The 24,569-nt window shown below is 37.0% G+C and overlaps 1 protein-coding gene across 3 annotated transcripts; it reads left to right on the top strand.

The window, feature by feature from the left end:
• Positions 1–6,317: 6,317 nt before the first annotated feature.
• Positions 6,318–22,977, top strand: LOC106060331 (astacin-like metalloprotease toxin 5). 3 transcript variants are annotated; one of them, XM_056014616.1, is made up of 4 exons: positions 6,329–6,440; positions 7,112–7,221; positions 14,254–14,412; positions 17,313–22,977. In XM_056014616.1, the coding sequence occupies exons 2-4, from the start codon at positions 7,174–7,176 to the stop codon at positions 17,919–17,921; spliced, it is 816 nt and encodes a 271-aa protein (XP_055870591.1). In that variant the 5' UTR covers positions 6,329–6,440; positions 7,112–7,173; the 3' UTR covers positions 17,922–22,977. The 3 variants fall into 3 exon arrangements, with proteins under 3 accessions (XP_055870592.1, XP_055870591.1, XP_055870590.1); XM_056014617.1 differs by lacking the exon at positions 7,112–7,221 and having other exon boundaries at positions 6,318–6,440; XM_056014615.1 differs by lacking the exon at positions 6,329–6,440 and having other exon boundaries at positions 6,904–7,221.
• Positions 22,978–24,569: the final 1,592 nt, after the last annotated feature.

Below are 24,569 nucleotides of genomic sequence, written 5' to 3'. Positions count from 1 at the left end.
ACAAATATTCACATTTGACTAGAGCAGGGGTTCTCAGCCTGTGGCTTGCGAGCCCCTTGGGGGTCGATTTACTATTTGCCAGGGGTCGCCTAAGACCATCAAAAATATGGATTAGTATTGACTACTCTTCTATTGCTGTATGTGTGTGTGTGTGTGGGGGTCGCGGCAGAGTGGGGGATTGTAAAAAGGGGTCGCCAAGATTAAAAGGTTGAGAACCGCTGGACTAGAGTAACACCTTTAGTAAAATCACTAAATTTAGAAAGCCTTCAGGATAGAAGACTGAAAAGTAAAGTTGCAATTACACATAAAACACTGAACCATAATCTTCAAATACAAAAACAAAATTTAATAAAATACTCAGAAAGACACAAAGATAACGGTGCATTTCTCAATTTGTACAAATGCTCCTTCTTCCCTAGTGCTATTAGAGCATTGAATGGGTTGCCTGAGCTAGCCAGGAAAACCAGTAACTTGGCAGAATTTAGGTCATTGGTTAATATGCATGACTGAATGCATTACGCGTAGGACGTAATCATCTTCTTTTTTGAAGTAACGTCTGTATTATATAAAATAAGAAGCTATAATTACAGACTTCTGATATAAATGTATAGCTTTTATATAGCGCTACTTACATGCTCAGAGCTCTATGGTTCAATCTCATTTCTGGACCAGTGTGTGTGTGTGTGGGGAGAATTGGTGGTATCAGGGAGAAGGATTTCCGTGCTGCTATTAGGCGCTCAGTAAGCACAACTCCGTCAGAGTAAGGTGTCAAACCTCGTGTTCGTCGCTTGGGAATGATTGTTTTAGTGAACAACAAGGTTGCATTGAGGAGTCGATGGGCTGTAAATTACAGATAACTATGATGGTATAATATTGCATCAAGCTAATAGAAGAAAAAGAAACTTACACATGTGCTACATCGACTACAAAAAAGCATTCGATTCAGTTCCGCATGACTGGCTGTTAAAAACCATGGAAATTCATAAAATCAACCCAAGAATAAAACAACTACTGAAAGTATGTATGGATAATTGGAAGATAAGTCTATACCTTAATCGTGAAAAACTGGGTTTTGTGCACATAAGAAGGAGTATATACCAGGGTGACTCTATCTCCGCTCTGGTTCTGCCTAGCTATTAATCCACTATCTAAATTACTCCATGGCACTACAAACGGTTTTAGGGTTGACACTAAATGTACAAAATCTCTGTCTCAACTGTTATACGAGCAAAAGTTACATAACTTAATTAAAACGGTAAAACGCTTTAGTGACGATATCTACATACCTTTTGGCTTGGATAAGTGTAGTATCATAAGCATAAAAAAGGCAAGGCAGCAACATTGCATTTGAAGGCATCGAAGAACTGAACTCTGCCTCCATTTATAAATATCTTGGAATAAACCAAAATATCACGATAAACCATAAAAAATTAAAAGAGGGCTTTCTTGGTAAATACAAGCAGAGAGTAAATAAAATTCTTAACGCAAAACTATCTGGCAGTAACCTCATCACTGCAATAAATAGCTGGGCCGTCCCAGTGCTCCTTCACACACAGTATATTATCAAATGGACAGACACTGACCTACATGACATTGACAGACTCACGAGGAAATTATTAACCAAATTTCGATGTTTACACCCCAAGTCCTCCACCATAAGGCCATACCTGCCCCGGAAGGATGGAGGCCGTGGATTGCAGAACATCTTTAAACTGTGTAAGACGCAAGTTTCAAAAATACGATCAAAACTTCACGCCTCCAGCAATGAACTAGTTTCTTTCCTACGCAAATACGACTATGATGCAACCCCCATGAACCTAAATAATGTTGATGTTAATGTCGGTTTAAAGGACGTAGGGCATGAGATTCGCCAATGGGAAGAAAAAACACTCCACGGAAAATTCCCGGCCTTATTACATGGAGACAACATTGACAAAGCTGCTTCCTTAGAATGGCTCAAAGCAGGTTATCTCTACCCTGAAACAGAAGGCCTTGTTACAGCAATACAGGACAGAGTAATTAGGAAAAAAATTACGAGAAGCATATCCTGAAACTCAATGTTGTCGACAAATGCCGAAAAAGTGGAAATGTGGGCGAGTCGATTGAACACATAATGGCAGGATGTTCAGCCCTATCAGAATCAGCCTACCTAGGTCGCCATAACCAAGTTGCAAAGCTAATACACCAGCAGGACCAGCATTTGGCTTTGACACACAATTTGATCGGTAGAGATACTCCTCCTTATTATAAATACTCACCACAGGAGGTTCTCGAGTCTACTGATCATCTACTGTACTGGGATAGGCCTATTTTGACCGACAAAACGGTAGATTTTAATCGCTCTGATCTGCTGCTCATCCATAAAAAAAAAAGCCGATACCATTATCTCATAATTAAAAAAAAAAACTGAGCTGGAAAAACAACGAAAATATGGGAACCTAGGCTTGGAGATTAAGCGTTTATGGAAGTTATCTAAAACAACAATATACCCCATTGTTATATCAACCGAGGGAATAATAACAACTGACCTAACAGATTCCTTCAGAGCCCCAGAGAATGAATACTCGTTCTTTTCTAACATAATAATAATATAAACCAGGATTTGTACCTGGGACCCTCAGGTTTGGAAGACTAACATTAATAAATCTGTGTGATTAGAAATTAGAATTATAATTTTTTTACCAATTGTTTTTGTTTAGCGCAATTTCATGCTTTTCGCGTTCTCAATACGCTATGATCCTATCACTTGCCTGGACCAGTTGGAAAGGAGTAGGGGAAGTAAGAACGGGGTATCTGGGTCATCGCTTTGTTAAATGTATTAGAAAAAAAAAAGGGAAATACCTTTCGTTGATTTTTGTGTTGTCAGGTGAAAGAAATAATTGTGAAAAATTTATTTCGGCTTGATCTGAGATTAGCTGTGGGAGAAATAAGGTGTACAAACATTTTCCCTGACAGACAAACAGACAGTAAGAACTGATTTAGCAGTTAGTAAGTTCCGCTTTCAGACCCTGTGGTCTATAGGGAAGATGATGTAAAGGTTATCTGTTTCTGTGACCTACGGTTAACGAGGGTGTTATGTAGCCACCACAACTACCAATCACTTATACTTTTCCCTAACTAATGTCAGGTTCCCATTAGAACTGGATGGACTCAGAGGCTCCTGAAAATCCCGAATTTTACAATCTTCCCCAGAATTCGAACCCCGGACACCCGGTTCGGAAGCAAAGCGCTTTACCACTCAGCCACCGCGCCTCCGAAATTAGATATAAGGTTTGAAAAAACAAACAGACATTCGATGCTTAATTAATTCATTCCTTTTGCTTTGTAAAACACGGCTCCATTAGTGCTGGGTCGACTCAGGTGCGGCCTAAGGATCCCGAAATTAAAAATTCCAGTCTTCACCAGGATTTATGCCCCTAGGTTTGAATGCCAAGCTCTTTACCACTTATCCACCGCGCCTAAGACAACCTCGTAAGTCTAATAAAATCCTGCTTCAAGTGACATCAAAATTTATCTGTCATTTTTCATCAGTGTCTGAAGTGGCATTAAGTAATGCTGACAAATGTCATCTTGTTTAACGGGAAAGACATTAAACCTTCTAAGGCGTCTCAGAACGGGTGTGAGTGTGGATCGCGAGCAATGTCAATGGGATAAGTAACGCGTGTCGAGTAAAGCGCCCCCCCCCCCCATTTATCATACTTTAACACTTGATTGACACATGGGTACGCTAAGAATGTAATTAGCTTTTTTTTTCTCTCTTTAACCAACTTCTGACATGTGTCAAATAAGAAAATCAGCTCTTTAAGAAAATCTTGAAAAAAAAAATTGACCATACAAAAACTTGGAAGCACGGTGGCTGAGTGATAAAGCCTTTGGGTTCCGAACCAGAGGATCTCAGGTCAAGACTGGGATTTTTTTTTATTTCGGCAGCTTCAGGGCGCCTTTGGGTCCACCCAGTTTTACTGGGTACCTGATATTAGTTGGAGAAAAAGTAAAGTCGGTTGGTCGCTGTGCTGGCCACATGAAACCCTTGTTAGCGGTGGGCCACAGAAACAGATTATCTTATCTGCCATAAGAAAGCGCATGATCTGAAAATGGGGATTTTTTTTTACTTACAAAAAATTAAAGTGACAACTTAAAATAAACCTTTCCAGTAGACAACTATAACAACAACAACACGTTTGTTGTTAAATATCGAATATATAGGAGTGAATATGTACAACGTTACTGTATATATTTCAATATATTATATTAGGGTAACATCAGGTTTAAGCATTAAATATTACATGGTGTCGCATATTTCATACTTGTAACTTGTAATATATAAATATATATAAATTGTTTAAATTTTGAGTTAATATGTTCTTGTAATATGTAACTTCTGAGTTTAGTATGTACTTGTAATATGTAACTTCTGAGTTTAGTATGTACTTGTAATATGTAACTTCTGAGTTTAGTATGTACTTGTAATATATAACATTTGAGTTTAGTGTGTACTTGTAATATGGAAAGATATGTATATATTTATATCTTATCTTATCTTAAGAAGTATAGACGTTACTTCAAAAACAGAAGACGATTACGTCCAACGCGTGTTACAAGGTCAGTCTAGTCATGCATGTTAATCAATGACTTAAATTCTGCCTAATCACTGATTTTCCTGACTGACTCAGGCAGCCCATTCCATGCTCTAAGAAAGAAAGAGCATAGAAAATCTAAATCGACCATCAGCGGACAATGGTTACGCCTGCTCTAGATGTGGCAAAATATATGCAGGTCGCGGCTGGGGCTGCGTAGCCAAGAACAATACCACATTCCTCATTCCTCTTGGGACTCGAGGACAAGATATTCGATTAATTCATTCCTTTTGCGATGTAAAATAATGAACGCAACACGACCTCATACATCTGATAGAATCCTGCTTCAAGTGAAATAAACATTTATCTGTCATATTCCAGCAGTGTCATAAGTGGAATCATGATATGCTAACGGATGTGAGAGTAGATCGCGAGCAAAGTTAATTGGATAATCATAGCATGTTCAGTGAAGCGCCCCTCCTCCTAATATAGAACCTATTTATGAATTTTCTAGATTAACATATTGATACACTTAGGGCGTAATGAGTTTCATTTTTAGAAGGAACTTCTGTTGTGTGTGAGATAAAAAAAAAAGTCAGCGCTTTTAAGAACCTCTTGAAAAACAAAACCGGACAATACAAAAACTAGAGGATATAGAAATAGCAACTTTAAACAAAATTAATTCCGAAGAAAAAATAAAAATAAAAATGTAAACAAGAGAAACATTAACAAGGATACAAAGGCAATTTGAAAGGAAATACGAACTCAAAAGCGGCGCCCGAAGTGGTCCATCCAGGCAGGTAAAAAGGCAGAAAGAATATCAGAATGAAATTCTATCAAAGGGAAATGACAAGGAAGAATGGATAAAGAAGGTTGACAGATCTTGTATGGTGCCCCAACGGTCCAGCAGATCAAGGGATAGGTGAAAGTAAAGGAGAGGTTCGATGTGAATCTGGCCTAACTAATGGCATATATATAATGATTGTCTAATTGATATGATTGTTCTGTAAAGGGTCAATCTTTTAATCAAAGCCTCAAATAGAAACAAAAAACCCATCCTATATTTTTGTTTCTTATCCCAGTCTGCCACGCATACTACGAGCGATAGTATGCAAAACTACTTATTAATTGTTGTTTGAAATTAATTTCCTCTAATATGCATACTAAATAATTCTTTTCTCTTTAAAAATAACAGTAAACATTTGTTTTTGTAATTGTTTAGTTAGTAAGACACAACCTACTTAACTTAGTAATACAATTGTAAAAAACAATTGTGACAAAAAGTCTAAAACCGTTTGCATAAATGTGTTAAAAATTTGGTAAATAAATAGTGACCTCCCTTTTTAAATAGCCTCTCGTGTTTGTTACTATTAATAGTAAATAGTTGTAAAAATGGCGTATTTTTATGAAAAAAAAACTGCTTGCATAGTTGATTTTGAAAATTAAGTTTTTCGCTTTCAGAAATTAAAAAATTAGCCGTTGCATCACAACTTTTAATGGTCTAAAATATAATGATGTTATTGTTTCAATATTCTTTCTAGTTTATGAGATCTAAGCGGGACGGCGGACAGGTGGACGGACAGACATACCACACAAAAATAATAGCGTCTTTTCCACTTTCGGGGTCACTAAAAACTATGAAACATTTGTTTATCCCACCCATTCTCCCTCCACACCCCCCCCCCCCTCGTAGAAAGAATCCTGGTTAACTAGTTCAGAGTGGTGTTACTCTCTTATCTTATGTTATAGAATACAGACGTTACATCAGAAAAGAAGATAATTACGTTCTACGCATTTCACGTGTCAATCTAGTCATATAGGTTCATCAATGACTTAAGCGTAACTTCACTAGCGAGAAACTTGGTAAATAATATTTATTTCACTATCTTTTGTAGGTTACACTTTTTATTTCTCTCTTTTTTTTTCCTGATGTGAGAGTGACTGTTTTTTGTTTTGGTTGTAAATTGGATGCATGACCAACATGTTTAAAAAAAAAACAACAACATTGTGTTAGTGATTCCGCTTTTTTGTTTCTATTGCGGGGCTCAAAATAATGTAACTAATACAATTTCTTAGTGTTTTTGTTCACGTTTTATGAAATTTGAAGAGCCGAAATAAGTTTAGTTTCGTGATTTTATCAATATTTATTGATTAAATGTATTAAAAGGTTAAATCTTACAGTAAATCGATTTTAAAATATTTTCTAAATATAAATATATTTCCTTTTCCGTATTAATTTTAAACTTGAATAATGTATTTTATACATTACACTTTTGTACTAAAGTCAGTTTCCCTTAAAATAAAATAAAATATGCTAGATAAAAGAAGTTATGTTAGTTTTAGTAACTCTGTCCCCTTTGCACGAACGCGATAGTCCTTTCAAAACCGATGCTGGATTTAGATCTAGGCTTAGTTCTATAGCCATATTTAAATTTATTTCCTTTTTACTTTGAAAAATTATAAGTTTTCCCTGTGTGACAAAAAAGCTAGTAATTCTTATTCTCAGCGATATGCATTAACTGTTAAATTTCTAGGAACATCGTTACAGCTGTTTTTTAGATCAGCGCCCATATTCCAGGTTCATCCATAGATAAAAATGAAGTTTGCACATGTAATATTTATTGTTGTCACGCTTTTGATATTGGTAAGTATTACATAAAAATACTAAAATCAATATCTATCTATCTATCTATCTATCTATCTATCTATCTATCTATCTATCTATCTATCTATCTATCTATCTATCTATCTATCTATCTATCTATCTATCTATCTATCTATCTATCTATCTATCTATCTCTCTGTCTATCTATCTATCTATCTATCTATCTATCTATCTATCTATCTATCTATCTATCTATCTATCTATCTATCTATCTCTCTGTCTATCTATCTATCTATCTATCTATCTATCTATCTATCTATCTATCTATCTATCTATCTATCTATCTATCTATCTATCTATCTATCTATCTATCTCTCTGTCTATCTATCTATCTATCTATCTATCTATCTATCTATCTATCTATCTATCTATCTATCCATCTATCTATCTATCTGTCTGTCTGTCTGTCTGTCTGTCTACCTATATATCTATCTTTAGTTGTATATATTTACTTTCGGAGATCTTTCCTGAAATTATACTTTTTCCCCCTGCAAGCATGTCTTAATAAACAAGATTACAAATAGAGTTTGTGTTATCACACAAACTCAGAGGCGGCCACCATCGAATTTTACCAATGGACCAGGAATATTCAAGCTATAGTCTTGTTTTGATCGATGAAAGTAATACAATTTAAAAATCTTTGAGCACTAAAATAATATAATAATAATAAAAAATATTTTTTCTCTTTTGAAGTTTAAATCTTTCAAAATGAGTTTTTATCCAAAGATAAGTACTTTTTAAATTACAAGTTTTTTTGTTTTTTAAAAATGATAATTATTAACCTTATCCATACATTCAAAATACAAAATTAATTAAATGTTACATGCAATAAAGAGAAACTAAAAAAGATTTATTCTTCTTACAAAATTAGATGAATTGGCCACACGAAAAAAAAAATTCTTGACCTACTTTAGGTAGTGCGCTAAATGTCAAACAATTTAAGACTTTCTCCCTCGCAAATAAAAATTAATATCTCCCCTTCCATTTGTCATACAAACTAGATCTAGAATTAGGTCTAGAACTAGATCTAGAATTAGAACTAGATCTAGAACTATAACTAGATCTATAATATAACTAGAACTAGATGCAGATTTAGAACTTGATCTAGATCGATATTTAGAAACTAGACTAGACTAGAATTCCTATTACTTTACACGTTTAATTTTAAAATTACTAGACCTAGGCCAATGTTATGATCAGGAATTGTAGGCCTTTTGGTACTTGGTAATGGTGTACTATGTTGTTCGTATCCGATTCACTTCTTAATGTCATAGTAACATGGGCGTTGCCAGGATTTTTTTTTCAGGGAGGGGCTTATTTATTAGTGTGTGTGTACATAATTAATCTTTATTAAATTCTGACCCTTCATTCTTTCGGAAGACGTTTATTGTACCTTAGAATAGATTCTTCCTGGAGTGGAAAAATTGTAGATTCCCCGTCCTTGCCAGCAAGGGGTCTGTGGTAGCGTTGTAAGCCCCACCGCCAAACACTATTTCCAATATTGAAAGCCAACAAAATGCATATTCTGAGGTATCTACAGTGCATTATCCTGCTATTAGTTTTATATTTCAAAAACCTAATCTGATATTCTTACTTACTAAGATCCATTACGCCGTTCAGCACATTGGTCGGCAAGCTGCTTCCACAAAAATCTGTCACTGGCAAAATCTGAAGCCTCTTCCCACCTGCTCTGAGGGCCTCCATGAAAGTGTGGCGCCAAGTTGTTTTAGGATGTCCCTGTTTTGCGCTTTCCTCGTAATGGCTTAAATGTCATCGCAACTCTTATTATGCGTAATTCATTTTGTCGGAGACATGTCCTCATGCGACGCTCTGTCACAACCTTACTAAGGGGTCGACTCCCAGTTTGGCATAGGATTTCCTTGATTGAGACCCGATCTCTATAACTGACTCCTAAAATCCGCCTTAGCCATCTTTGTTGAGTCACATTTAGTTTTTTTTCAATTTTGGCAGATGATTCTTGGGGGAGCTACCACCTTCTACCAAGCGCGTCCCCAGGTGGCGGATAGGGGAAAGACCCTTAGATATAAGGGTTAGCTGTGAATAGCAAATAAACAGCCGCGGACCAACTGGTTTGCAGTCATGGAGGATGAGGTGAAGTATTCCAGTGGTTAGAATATTTACTAAAAACATCTCAGAAATCCAGGGAAATGATTGCAAAAAGCGAGTATAGGGCGCTCTAACTCTAAACCCGGGTAGATGAAACCCGTTAGCTAGGGATAGCAGTTCATCTAGGAGAGAAAACTCCGAAAATAAACACCTGCTGCCTTGCAGATGATCTTGGTTGATCAAAGGCTATGGGAGCACACCCAGAAAGAAAAGCAGGCTGAAGTCGGAGTCAATGGGCCTCCTGGCGCATAACACATTGACACGCAACCTCATCTATGTTGGAGTTCAGTAACGATTCTAATAGATGTGGCGTCCTGCCTGTGGAATCCCGCCGCGCAGGTAGGGGGCCGGGCTCTCCGCCTCGAAGGAGCCCACACAAGCGAGCTGGTGGTTCTTCTATCTCTGCCTGTGGAGCCAGGAGCAGGGACAAGAAAGTAAATACTACTGGCCAACACTCCAAGACCAAAAGTCTAAAAATCTTACAATGGAACGCAGAGGGCATCCAAAAGAAAAAAGAAGCTCTAAAAATATTTCTGCATGAGAAAGAAATTGATGTAGCTTGCATCCAAGAAACTCATTTGAACAGTAATCTTCGTTTCTCCATTAGAGGCTACACCTGCATCAGACAAGATAGAGAAATCAGACCCAAAGGAGGAATCCTCACCCTCATTAAAAATGATATCCCTACCACAGACATAATTATGCCCAACTCCTCAGAATCAGAAATAATGGGAACTAAGCTAATTCTCCCAGATGGAAATATTAATCTATTTAACTGCTACTTCCCACCAGACAAGGAAATAGAGATTGACCACATTCAAATACCTGACCAAGAAGACTGTCTAATCTTAGGAGATATGAATAGTCACTCTCAGAGCTGGGGATACCCAGACCTAAATGCCAGGGGAGAAGAAATTGAAGAATGGCAAGCAGAGAACAGACTTATCTTGCTAAATAAACCTGAGGACAAACCAACCTTTTTTTCAAGAGCCTGGCTAACATCAACCACTCCAGATCTAGCCTTTGCAACACACAACTTATCCAAAAAGTGCACTAGAGAAGTTGCAGACCAGCTAGCCACCAGCGACCACAGACCCATATTGATCAGTATCGATACCTCCTTCAAAATATCAGAAAACTCCACCATCCCCAGATGGAACTACAAAAAAGCCAACTGGCACCTATTCTCAAAGCTCACAGACCTATATACAACTTCAATAAACTGCAAAACAAATCAGGTTAATAAGTCATTCTCAGCTTTCTCCAAAGCAATACTCCTAGCAGCTAAGGAATCAATTCCTAGAGGAGCAAGAAAAGATTATATCCCCAACTGGTCTGATCACCTTCAACAACTCCACAATGCCACTATTGAAGCCAGAAACACAGTAGAAAATAACCCTTGTATAGAAAATAACATAAATCTAAAAGCAGCTAACGCAGTTTTCAGGAAAAATTACCTTTCCGCCATGAGGAAAAGTTGGCATGAAAAAACAGAACAACTAAACGTAGATAGAGATGGCCACAAACTCTGGCGTATAGCCAAATGTCTCAACCAGGAAGAAAACAGAACAACTCCTATAGTAATAGAAAAGGACAACAAACCCCTGAAAGGCCAAGAAGCAGCAAATGAATTCATTAAGTTTTTCCAAAGCGTAGGACAAATACAAATTAATGAAAGTAGAAATAAAGATGTAAACTCAGAAATCCAGGATAAATTTAAAGAAAACAATCCAGCTTACTCCTTGGGAATGACCACTAATCTTAAAATGAAGGAACTAGATGAATCCCTAAAAGCCCTCAAACCAAAACAAGCCCCGGGCCCAGACAAAATATCAAATGACATGCTTCTTCACTTGGGTCCTCAAGCCAAAAGAAAACTGCTACAATTATTCAATGCTAGCTGGAAATCTGGCAGAATTCAAAACATCTGGAAAAAAGCCATTATGATCCCTATACTAAAGCACGGCAAGCCAAGAAATAAACTGGATAGCTACCGTCCCATCAGCCTCACTAGCTGTACCTGCAAACTGATGGAAAGAGTGATAAACAGAAGGCTGACATGGATCCTTGAGTCAAATAACCTACTCACTGAAGCCCAGGCTGGCTTTAGAAAAGGCAGATCAACAGAAGATCAAATTGCCTTCATCACACAAGAAATAGAAGACGGCTTTCAAGAAAAGAAACCAACAACAATTGTGTGGGTTGACTTAGAAAAAGCATTTGACAAAGTCTGGGAACAAGGTCTCTTGCTCAAGCTAATCCAGCATCACATATCCCACAGAATGTACAACTGGATAAAGGAATACCTAAATAATAGAAAAGCCTTAGTTTGCATGCAAGGACAAAGAAGCCACACAGTGGGTATAAAAAATGGTGTCCCCCAAGGAGGAGTCCTATCCCCAACACTTTTCCTAATATTCATAAACGATCTAAATCAAAACCTACCCAAAAAAGTTAAGAGCAGCATGTATGCAGATGACCTTGCCTTAATTAGCACAGAAGAATATGTAGGAACATCGAAATTTCGATTACAAGATGCTCTTGATAAACTCAATAATTGGTCCAAAGACTGGGGCATGTCCATTAACACAAAAAAGACAACATATACCATATTCTCACTGTCAACAAAACAACAAACAATAAAATTAACATTAGATAAGGAAGCTTTAGAAAAAAATGACAGCCCTACTTATCTTGGAGTCACCTATGACCCGAGACTAACCTGGAAAAACCAAATAGATAAAACACAGAGTAAAGGCATCCAGAGACTATCCCTCTTGAAAAAATTAGCTGGCACAGATTGGGGAGCAAATCACAACATCCTGAAAAAGACCTATACCAGTTATGTAAGACCTGTACTAGAATATGGTGCCACAGCATGGGGCTCAGCAGCCCAAACCAACCTTAGAAAAATAGACAAGGTTCAAAATATTGGTCTAAGGATAATGACAGGAGCAATCAAAACAACACCCATAAGAGCTATGGAGGAAACCGCTGCCCTGATCTCTCTGGATGAAAGAAGAGAAATAAAAATCCTTTCCCAATTCACAAAATTGGAAACCTTGGAGAGGCACCCACTCAGAACAAAAATCCACAAAACTGGCACAAAAAACCGTCTCAAAAGGACCAATTTCATACAGGAATCTCTAAACCTAAAAAAGAAACACCAACTTGAAAAAATTACTCTGGAATCCTCGATACACTATAATGAATCTCCACCCTGGGACGAAAGCCCTCTTCCTACTATAAGGGACCATATTGAAAACATAAAAAGAAAATCTGATTACAGACCAACAGAGCTCAAGGAAATAGTGAACTGTTTTCTACATACCAATTACCCTAGCAATCAGTGGATCAGAGTTTACACGGATGGCTCATCCCATAAAGCCACCACAAATGGAGGAGCTGGAATACTTATCGAATGGCCAGATGGAGGAAAACTAGAAAAATCCTTTGCAACTGGAGAGCTCTCTGACAGTCACAGAGCAGAAAGGGAAGCACTAGCACTAGCTGCTACCATGCTAGCAAATCATCCAAGTTCCCCTCACAGTCAGATTGTCTTTCTAACAGACGCAAAAACAACCCTCCAAAGCCTGCAAAACTCTGATTCCCCTTATATTAAAAACCTCAGAACAGCACTCACAAAGCTCAACCACAACAGCAAAAAAACTGTCATTCAATGGATACCAGCTCACATACAACTAGCAGGAAATGAGAAGGCTGACACACTCGCCAAGAGTGGGAGAACAAACTCACAAGTAAACTCTGCTCTCTATCCAGAAGAAATGAAGAAATTAATTGTAGATAAAATAAATGAGAAATGGACGAGCTCCCATCCAAATCACAAGAAAGATGATGCTTACTATAAGCTATCCCGACAAGACCAGCGTCTAATCTTTCGACTCAGGACCGGACACAACAGAATGCGACAACACATGTTCCGGAAGCTCAAAATTGGAACCAGTGAAATCTGCCCATGTGGAGTATCACCAGAAAATGCCGACCACGTCCTCCAAAACTGCTCTCTCTACCAAGAGGCCCGTATAAGACATTGGCCCCAAATCACCCCAATAGAAAGAAAACTATATGGAGAGCTCCCTGATTTGGAAACCACTGCGCAGTTCATCTCATGTATTGGTCTAGTCATATGAACACTCCAACATAACAATGAGAACGATGAAGAAGAAGAAGAAGGCAGATGATTATTCACTGCACTTTATTAATGGAGCCCAGCCACTGGTAGAAATTTGTAATCTCTCTTGGCTAAGCTATTGTTTTAGTACCAATGCGCGAATCTATGAATGAAGCTTGATTTATTTTGAAGAAGTCCAAGACCTTTTAGAAAAAAACTTATCTCCCCTCAAGTTTTTCATTTAAAAATGGTGCATTTCTTTTTTTTTTGTTGAAAAATCAGCTTTCATATATAATTTCAAAAACTAAATGGTTCACTTTCGAAAAAGAAAAAAGTAGCCGTTGCATCAGAACGTCGAAGGATCTAAAATATCATGATGTCGTATTTTCGTTTGCTCTGCTAGGGCGGACGGGAAGACACCTACCACACAAAACTAATAGCGTCTATTCCCCTTTTGGGGCCGCAAAAAATGACAGCCTATTTATTAGATTTAATCGCGCCTTGTCAAAACAAGGTCAAGGGGTACAAAAGAAACAACAAACATAAACAGGTTGCTCTCACTTGAGAATAGAGCACATTTTGGGTTTTATGGTAATTAATTCATACCTTTTTTTTTATAACCTAATATATATATATATATATATATATATATATATATATATATATATGGTTGATACTGGAGTTGCTAGCTATTTGTTACTTATACAGCATTTATTTGCTAGATTAAAATGTGTGTATTAATATTTCTTCAGATGACGCCGCAGTTTTTGCCACTTTCCAGTAAGTCTATAGATGAACTAATTGCCGGGGCGTCCGAGATGAGCAATTTTTATCTGGAAGACATGGAAGAGGGGACGATCAGGCGTGAACTGGACATGGTATTGACCCTGGAACAATATAACTCATTGTATGTACGTATGATATTATTGAAGATTTTCAGCTAGCCTTTTGTTGTATACAGTGTACACATTAAATGAAGTGTTGGTACGAAATAGCTATGTTTTTTTTTAAATGTCAGTGATATTGTCTATGCATGTTTTAGCACTGTATACTTACATTTTGCTAAGCTCTTTGATTTAATGAGCAAAGTAATTTCAATTTAGTAGAAATATTAGACATATACTCTATGTCTAAAAATTTATTGATAAAAACAAAATTTCAACTAACGTAGGGTTGATAACAAGACACTGTCATACATTGAGATTCTGTTGAAATTATAACTCGTCTTTTTTATTAGCGTGGAGGCGCGGTGGCTGAGCGGTAAAGCGCGGGGTTCGAATCCTGGTGAAGACTGGGATTTTTAATTTCGGGATCTTCGGGCGCCTCAGAGTCCACCCATCTCTAATGGGTACCTGACATTAGTAGGGGAAAAGTAAAGGCTGACCACATGACACCCTTGTTAGGCCACGGAACCAGATGACTTATAGACCATAAGGTCTGAAAGGGGAACTCTACTTTTTTTTTTTTTTTTTTACTATCGTCATATAGAATGAATTAATTTAAATGAAACCCTATAAGAACTCGGTGTACTAATGTCTAGGTACCCTACTCCACTCTCTCGTGTTAGTAAAGACATTTTTAGTCTAACTAGGTCATGCAACATGGTGAAAATATTTTCCTTTGACGTCATAGGGAATAAATTCTTAAAATGAAATGAAAACTCGGTGCGACAATCTTTCCGCCTTGTCAAAAAGTGCCCACTCTACCGGTGCCTAAATTACCAGTTTGCCAGGTGCCTAAATTGCGGTATCTAGATTACCGGTGCCAAAAATTCCAGTGCCTAAATTTTCAGACACCCTACACAACACCATGTTGTCGAATTCGCCAGTTTGACGATATTTGCTCTTTGTCTCATTTGTTTTATTCAAGTTTTCTGTCTATCAACCTTGTTGACTTATCGATGGCGCGAGACGACTTGAGCTTCTTTCCTCATGCAAGGCGGCCAGACTATTTTGTTCGCGCTATTTTGTCAGCGCTATTTTGTTCACGCTATTTTGTTCGCGCTATTTTGTCGGCGCTATTTTGTTCGCGCTATTTTGTCGGCGCTATTTTGTCGGCGCTGTTTTGTCCTCGCTATTTTAACGGGGTACCATTCGATATGGACCCTTCCCTCTGTCTATAAGTGGTAGACGTAGGCCTTGATTAACCATCACGTGTTATCTTATTGTCCCATTGTAATGTTTATCTTGACCTATCATAATGGCGACCATATATTTAAGGTGGAAAAAAGGCCAATCACCAGCGTAAAAAAAAAGAAAAGACTTAGATTTTAACAGAAATAGATTACTTCTACATCATCTGCCCCATAGAGGTCTGAAAAGGAAACTTTACTTACTTTGTTTATTATCAAATGATCTGATATGATATGATCAAATAGATCTGATCAGATTGAACTGGTTTATTTGTCGGACAGAACTAAATATTGACGATTACGCCTAATAAAAACATAACGCCCTCTTGTTTTAATGAAAGTGCTAAGCCCGCTGTTCCTTTTCTCCATACGACTTTCTGAACTCCTATTACAGATTCCTGAATTCCCGTTAGTCCATCTATCTCTGGGATTGATAGCTAAACCTGCGACTACATCACTTGGACGAAGTCATAACCTCTACACCTTATTGATCGTCTAAGGGATGAGCCGAAGGCTCTTCGATCCCTAAGTTTGAAAAAAAACCTGTTTGGACGCCAAACAGTAAAAAAAAAAAAACCTATGTGAACACAGTTCTGTTTGGGAGAGACCCTAGACAATGCCTATATAAAGCATTGCTGTTTCCGATGCATTTGGCCCCCGTCGCATGGGCTAGACACGGCTGAAGGCCGAGGGCACCGGGATCTTCTGCCATTTTCCTTTATTGTACCAAGCTAGCCGTGGGGGACTCGCCATTTAATGTAACGGTCCCTTGAGGGACAGCGCATGGATTGGTGACAGGTTTGTGGGGACTTTTTTGCAACCCCGCCCGTGCAAGAGGTGGACTCTCGTCTACCCTTGGGCATCCCAGCGAATACTAGCGTACACTACTGAGTATTCATTTCTACACCTGGTGTCGATTCCCAGCACCCATAGCTACCTTTCCATTCTTACCTTTTAGCCCCGTCAACACTAATTCTCCCACTCTTTAAGGGCCATACATGTGACCGGGGTATCTTTATCTCAACCAAAGTGTACAGTTAAATATTTATTATTATTATTATTATTTTATTTACATTTTACAAATTTATGTACTGTTTCAGAAATGGTTTATTTTAATGAAAAATGGCTTGCGTTATTACATTTACAACAAAATGGTTCGGTTAAAAAAAAAACACAAAAAGTAGCCGTTGCACCAGAACTTTGCAAGATTAAAAAAAATAATAATAACATCGGATTCTCGATATCTTCGGCTTTTAAGATTTGAGTGTGACAGACGGACGGATGGTCGGACAGACCGACCACGTTGCGTTTTTCCCTCTTTCAGGGGCCTCTATTAATACAAAGATCAGTTGAAATGTGCCCTTATTAAACGGGGGCGCGGTGGCTGAGTGAGTTAAGCGCTTGGCTTCCGAACTTGGGGTTCTGGGCTCGAATTTTGGTTAAGAAAGGGATTTTGAATTATGGGATTTTTAGGGTGCCACTAAGTCCACCATACATTACCCCCTGCTCGTTAACTGTTGGCCAAAGAAACAGATGACCTTAACATCATCTGCCCTATCAATTGCAAAGTCAGAAAGGGGGAAAGTTTACTTTTACTTTTTAAACATGAACATTAAGTTCATCGTCCTGCAGGCCTGCTGCTATAAAGCGCTTATTTAAAAGTATTTGTTCAATCTGCAGGAAACTAACATTGCATTATCGATTGATGGCCAGAAAAAAAGAGGCAGACCAAGACCAAGAAGAAAAGCCATACGAGACAAAAAATACCGATGGACTAACAAAGAAATACCTTTCAAAATCGTCCCTAATGACTTCGATGTCAACAGTACGAGAGACATCTACGAAGCCATCGCTGAATGGCAAAATTACACCTGCATCACCTTCAGATCGGCAACCAACTCCGACCCCAACTTCGTCGAAATTGACAACGGCAACGGGTGCTACTCTAACGTGGGGATGGCCGGGGGCAGCCAAACAGTCGGCCTTTCGGGCGGTTGTAGGTTTAAGGGCGTCATCCTTCACATGTTGGGCCACGCCATTGGGTTCCATCACGAACACAACCGCCCTGACAGGGATTACTACGTGACCATAATCGAGAGGAACATTCCGGCTAACCTGCTGTACAACTTTAAAAAATACCCGTTGGATGAGATCAATACTTACGGGGTGCCTTACGATTACAGTAGCATCATGCAATACGGAGGGCGCGCCTTCTCTCTCAATGGGGAGATAACGATAAAAGCTAATGACCCGAAGTACCAGAACGTGTTAGGAAATCGAATGTCTTAGTTTTAATGACATCAAGCTGGCCAACCTTATGTACAAGTGCCACGAAAATTGTGACAAAAAAATGAAATGCCCAGGCATAGGGTTCTTGGGCAAAGACTGCAGATGTTATTGCCCCGGAAGTCCTGTCCAGCTCTGCTCGACTTCTGGAAATTCTGTGTGTGAGGACATAGGCCCAATCTGCGAGGATTTAAAAAAAAAAGGGCTTTTGCACTGACCGCTACATGAACTTCATGGGAACCAACTGCCAGTCTACTTGTAACTATTGCAACATCTCAATAAAAGCTGATCGGAAAGAAACAGAGCTCTTTGAATTCAGTATGTTAATTATTATTCACAGTTGTGACAGTTTGTTGTTACTACGCTCATTAAACTAAACATTGTGTAATATTTTATTTTAAAATTTTGAATCATTTATTATTATTTTTTACAATGTATATTTTTAACTAATTATCTTTCTAACGGGGGTTACAAACAAGTTTTTTTTTCGTCTGGGGTGGATGGAGTGGGGGAGGCATCGCAGTCATAAGTTTGAGAAACACTGGGTGTTTAAATCAATTTGTTATAATTAAGAAATATTTTTATTTCATGTTCTTTAAATATAAAAAAAAAGATTATATGTAAATGAGTTTCATGTACACCAAACACAGTGAAAGAAACACATTCAAATACTAAAGGTCAAAGTTACGAGAGGTTAAAGGTATTTTACACTATGAGATATTTAGGCATTTTCACCTGTTCATATTCTATAGTTATATTACAATAAAAATGGTTCAATTTGGGATGTTATTTTAAACATTTTAAATTACAATAATAGTTTATATATTTAGTAAATGTCACCACTGTTCATTTTCTTTAAGAGTGTGTAAGGTCTATTTAAAAAAAAAACGCCTGCATGCTCCTCATTTTCTTTTCGTACACAATTACATTTCACCGATACGCCGAATCCACTACAAAAAATACGATGGCTGAACATTCCATTGACGAGCAACCAGCTACTACAAATAATTTCACTTGTTTGGAATTGGAACGCATAATTGGTAAGGAAAACAAATAGGTATGTGTTTAATTTTTTTTAAAAGACAAAAAAATATTTTCTGAATTCTGAACATAAATATTTTAATAAAGTTTAACTAATCTTCCAATTTTAGCGGCCCATGACAGAAAAATAGCATGTAATAGTTTTGTGTGATCTGTCTATCTGACCGTCCATCCGTCCTGTTTAGCTTTCGTAACCTAGAAAACCTAGAAAAGATATTGAAAATCCGATATCATGATATTTTACATTTTAGAATTTTCTGATGCAACGGCTACTTTGTTCTTTTCTGAAACCAAAAAATTAATTTTAATTCAACTATGCAAGAAGTTTTTTCATGAAGATACACCATTCGTATAACTATTTACTCTTAATAGTAAAAAACAAGGGTAAGTATATATACAAACGGCCACAAAGTAATTTTCAAAAGAAATTAAAAAAAAATGTTACTACTAAATTATATATTTTCTGTCATACTAACTACCTACAATTACCAAAAATTTTACTTAAGAGAAAAAAAAATCTTTATAGTATGCATGTAAGTGGAATACAATTTAAAGACAACAATTAATAAGAAGTATTTCATACTATGCACGTGAATTCTAATGTCCAGTATCTTTGTTAAAGACTAAACTAAAAGAAAAGTGTCTTTTGTAGGGACAATTTTTATTTGTTTAGTCTTTTAATGAGAGATTGGCCCTTTACAAAACAATTAGATCAATTAGATAATTATTCAACAACATCAGTTAGGCCCTATTTAACTTCATCTTCACCTAGCCTTTAGTCTTTTGGACCGCTGGGACACCAAACAAGATCTGAAAACCGTCTTTCTCCGTTCCTCTCTGTCCTTCGTCTTTGATAGAGTTTTAGTCATTGACAGGCCTGTCCATTCTTTGATGTCTTCCCATCGCTTTCTCCGTCCTCCTCTTCTTCCTGGTACTGTTCCCTGATGGATTTGTTTGCGAGCACCGAGGACCTTATGATGTTGCCATAAAGTTTGAGTTTACGTTTTCTGACAGTGGGCAGCAGGTCATCGTGGGGTCCAATCGCGGTATTAAAAATGTTTCTAATCTCTTTATAACTAACATTTCGTTTAAAGCATATTGTAACGTTTTTCACTATACAGGCTCTCTGCAAACTGCACCACACTACACCAGAAAATTAAAGAACTTGACAACTTAGGTCTCCAAACTAACGTAACACTTAATGTCCAATGAACCACAGCCAATATTGTACTATTGGCAACACGTAACACTGACTGTATAATGTTCTGGATATCTGAACCGCCGTATCGACTCTGTACTGTAGCATGAACTCTACTGACTTAGCTGTACCTTGTTGAACTCTGTACTGTAGCATGAACTCTACTGACTTAGCTGTACCTTGTTGAACTCTGTACTGTAGCATGAACTCTACTGACTTAGCTGTACCTTGTTGAACTCTGTACTGTAGCATGAACTCTACTGACTTAGCTGTACCTTGTTGAACTCTGTACTGTAGCATGAACTCTACTGACTTAGCTGTACCTTGTTGAACTCTGTACTGTAGCATGAACTCTACTGACTTAGCTGTACCTTGTTGAACTCTGTACTAACTTACTGAACTGATTCGTAGATCGGGAATTTGTGACTGACTGGACCTTCGCTCTTTATATAGGGTCCCTAATGGCTTTCTAGAACCGGACGGAAATCTCTATATTTGACGTGACTGGCCAGATAACTATTCACTTCAGATGATTCTTAAAACTTCGCTAGACACGTCACGGTTGACCGCTTAGCTAGCGCTGGTCTAGGGGCGATTTGCGTCTTCCCTATCTGTGTCATCATTAGGTTTATAAGAAAACTAGTTGACCCACGGCGTAATATACGCCGTTATTTGGCAGGGCCAATGCAACCTATGCGACCAATGTGGGACCCACACTTTCAAAGGACCCGCGCTAATTCTAGGTGTAAATTATTAAATCAAACCATTTTATAACTTATTAAAGAATTCCCGCAGCCTTCTGATTTACCTGGAGCTCTATTGAAATCTCCTAAAATTGCGAAATATACGAAAAAGTCCTGGAAATATCCGGAAATAATTAAAATCTTTTGATAACTCAAAAAAAAAATCTACTTAAATATGTTGACAAAAAATTGTCATTTTGGGGTGTCATTAAAAATTGAAGACACTAATCCTACGCGCGCTAAAAAACGGCGTCATGCAACGGCATTTTTGAGGTCAAAAAGTCTCGAAGATAGATTGAAACATTTGGTAATTCTTGCTATTAAGCTTGATCTATGTAGGAAACATAATTTTTATGATATACTGTATGGCTTCGCTACACACAAGGTCCGTAAAATAATTCTGTAGGTAGTAAAGAATTAATAAAATGCAAAGACGAATTTATTTTCTAATACAAATTCTTAATTTTCACTTATTATCCGTATCCTTACTCAAAATTGGCCCCGCCAAATCCGTTTCGCATAGGGCCCCACAATGGGTAAGTAGATTACTTAGATTAGTTCCTAGTCCAAACCTCCCGCTGGACAAAGGGGGATGGGAGCGGGCAGAGTTTGATACGACAGTCCATCGCGCAGCCAGTCATCCGTAGTGTGAACACTACTCTTGTTTTCCCGTGGACTATCCACAGAAATAAAAGAGTGATATTTCCTTTACTCCTTACTACTCGTTTAAACTGTTGAGGGAAGAAGAGAATTATATACATATATATATTGATATTAACAATATATTTATTATAACAGTAATGAATCTCCGTATCCTGTGGTATTAGTTCGTTAGTCGAACTAACACTACAACAGCATCGGCAACATTTTCAACACGAGCTCGACTCTTCTTTTCGTATCGAGGGAAATTGGGTTGTAGTTGTGGATGGCTTGTAATTCATGGTTTCTGATATTCTTTCTGAAAATATTGAAATCTGCCATTTTACTTACCTTACAATATCTCTCCGAAGGCCGATTTTTAGCTTGTATTTATACACAAACTGTCTATGTTACCTTGTTGTTGTTTTTTTTGGAGTAGATTAACAACTCTTATTATACACACCATTTAGATTTCACATCTTTCTTTTTAGATGACGAACAATATCAAGAACTTTTAAACTGAGTTCTGGAACAAGTGAAAGGAATGAATAAGGATCATCTTTGACTACAATATCAATAAATACTAAATTATATATTCAATGGTTGTGTTTTATAAGACATGAATGGTAAAAATGTAGAAGCATGTTAGTATTTTTAAAAAAATTTATAATTAAATTTTAGTTTTCATATAGGCCTTCAATTAAATTTTTGAATAGTTTCCATAGGGCATATCCTGCTTCAGTCTGGTTTTTCAAAGATTTAAGGAGGTGCTTTTAGTAATGCAAGAGTCACGTTGTCTGAGAGGATAAAGCGCTTGGTTTCCGAAGCGGGATCCGGGGTTCGAATACTGTGGAAGACTGGGATTTTCAATTTCGGGATCTCAGGGTGCCTCAGGGTACCTGACATTAGTAGGGGGGGAAAGTAAAGGTGGTTGGTCGTTGTGCTGGCCACATGACACCCTCGTTAACCGAAGGCCACAGAAACAGTTTACCTTTACAAGATCTGCCCCATAGACCACAAGGTCTGAAAGGGGAACTATTAGTAATGCAATTGGTGATCAAAATTCTATATACAACTATTGGAAAAAAAATATTTAAATGGCTTCCACCCCACCCTCCAATTAGTTTCATTTGGGATGCGAGAGGGGGCAGTGGATGGAAAGGAAAAGTTTGTCAAACATCGGGATCTGAAAACTCCCGAATCTGGAGTACCACTAAAAATCCCGATGTTTAGAATTCGACTACCATAGTCATCAGTTCAGTGAAGTGTTTTCTGATTATGTGCTCCTATTATGGTGTACTTGTAGAATATGAAGTACTACTTTTTAATTGTTGTTTTAGATTATATACCATCTATATGCAAACGAAATAGGTTGTTTTGTCTTAAAACATTTTTTTGTAATGACAGAAATTATTTAATTTAGTAACACACATTTTTTAAAAACATCTTTGTACAAAAAAATATGCTAAAAATAATAATCTTTCTCACTAGTCTTTCGTGTTATTCACTATTGATAATGAATATTTGTTAAAATGGTGTATTTTTATGAAGAAAAAAAGATTGCATAGTTGATTAAAAAAAATAAATGTTTCGCTTTTTCGAAAAATGTAGCCGTTTCATCTCAACTTTCAAAGGTCTAAAATATTACGATGTTGGTTTTTCAATATCTTTTCTAGTTTAGAGATCTAAACGGGACGGGCGGACATACGGAAGGACTGAGAACGGACAAACAGACAGACTACACAAAAATAAAGCGGCAATTCCCCTTTCGGAGGCCGCAAAAAATACTCAGACTCGAGTATAGAGGCACTTTTCTTAAACCATACGCTAAATTCGTTTAAAACATCGATTAACATACATCACTAAATTGACACATGAAATGCGTAAGACGTAATCATCTTCGTTTTTGAAGTAACGTCTGTTTTTTATAAGATAAGCTAAGATAATTAAACATTTGCGCACCATGTTATTGTATGCTCTTCACGGCTCTCCGAAATTAAAGTGTAAACAATTTAAAAATCACGCAACATAAAATAAACATTGATTTTTTCTTCCATGATAAATCAATTTATATATATGAGTTTGTAAGAGTGATATTTCTTTAATAGAACCAGAAATTACAATAATACTCGTTTATATTTCCATAAGAGAAAATAAAATAAAGGTAGAAAAGCATATATTACTAATATTAATAAATTTTAGAAGAAAAAATTGAAATCTACAAAGTAAAAGCGACCACAGTGATATTTAGAACTAACAGACCATAAAAACGAATCTTTGGATTGTTTCCTGATCGCTCGATCATTTTCGTCATTGCAAAAATGTTTCCAAAAATGAGTTAGGTATATATCTTTTTAAAATCATTGAACCGAGCGAGGCTTGGTCACCTGGTACTACATGTAATCTGAGTAAATTTATATATGGGGCGTAAACGATTTGTTTGTTATGGAGAACTGGGATTTGAGCAAGGTAATAGATTTCCTTTTTTTTTCGTAAATACATTATACATTAGTTACATACAGTAAAAGGAATTAAAAAAGGAGGTATAGATTAAATAAAACATTAAAAATAATGTTATTTGTATGAGGGAGATGTGTAATGCCAACAGGAAATTTCGAATCCTTAAAGCTGATAATATCTTTTAAAGGATTTTATTTCATCAGAGCTGAGCTAAACAATTTTATTTCATCAGAGCTGAGCTAAACAATTTTATTTCATCAGAACTGAGCTAAACAATTTCATTTCATCAGAGCTGAGCTAAACAATTTTATTTCATCTGAGCTGAGCTAAACAATTTTATTTCATCAGAACTGAGCTAAACAATTTTATTTCATCTGAGCTGAGCTAAACAATTTTATTTCATCAGAGCTGAGCTAAACAATTTTATTTCATCAGAGCTGAGCTAAACAATTTTATTTCATCAGAGCTGAGCTAAACAATTTTATTTCATCAGAGCTGAGCTAAACAATTTTATTTCATCAGAGCTGAGCTAAACAATTTTATTTCATCAGAGCTGAGCTAAACAATTTT

This window comes from Biomphalaria glabrata, chromosome 16 (genome assembly GCF_947242115.1).
Source record: "Biomphalaria glabrata chromosome 16, xgBioGlab47.1, whole genome shotgun sequence".
Taxonomy (NCBI): Eukaryota; Metazoa; Mollusca; class Gastropoda; family Planorbidae; genus Biomphalaria; species Biomphalaria glabrata.
This window is presented reverse-complemented; position numbering and strand designations above follow the sequence as displayed.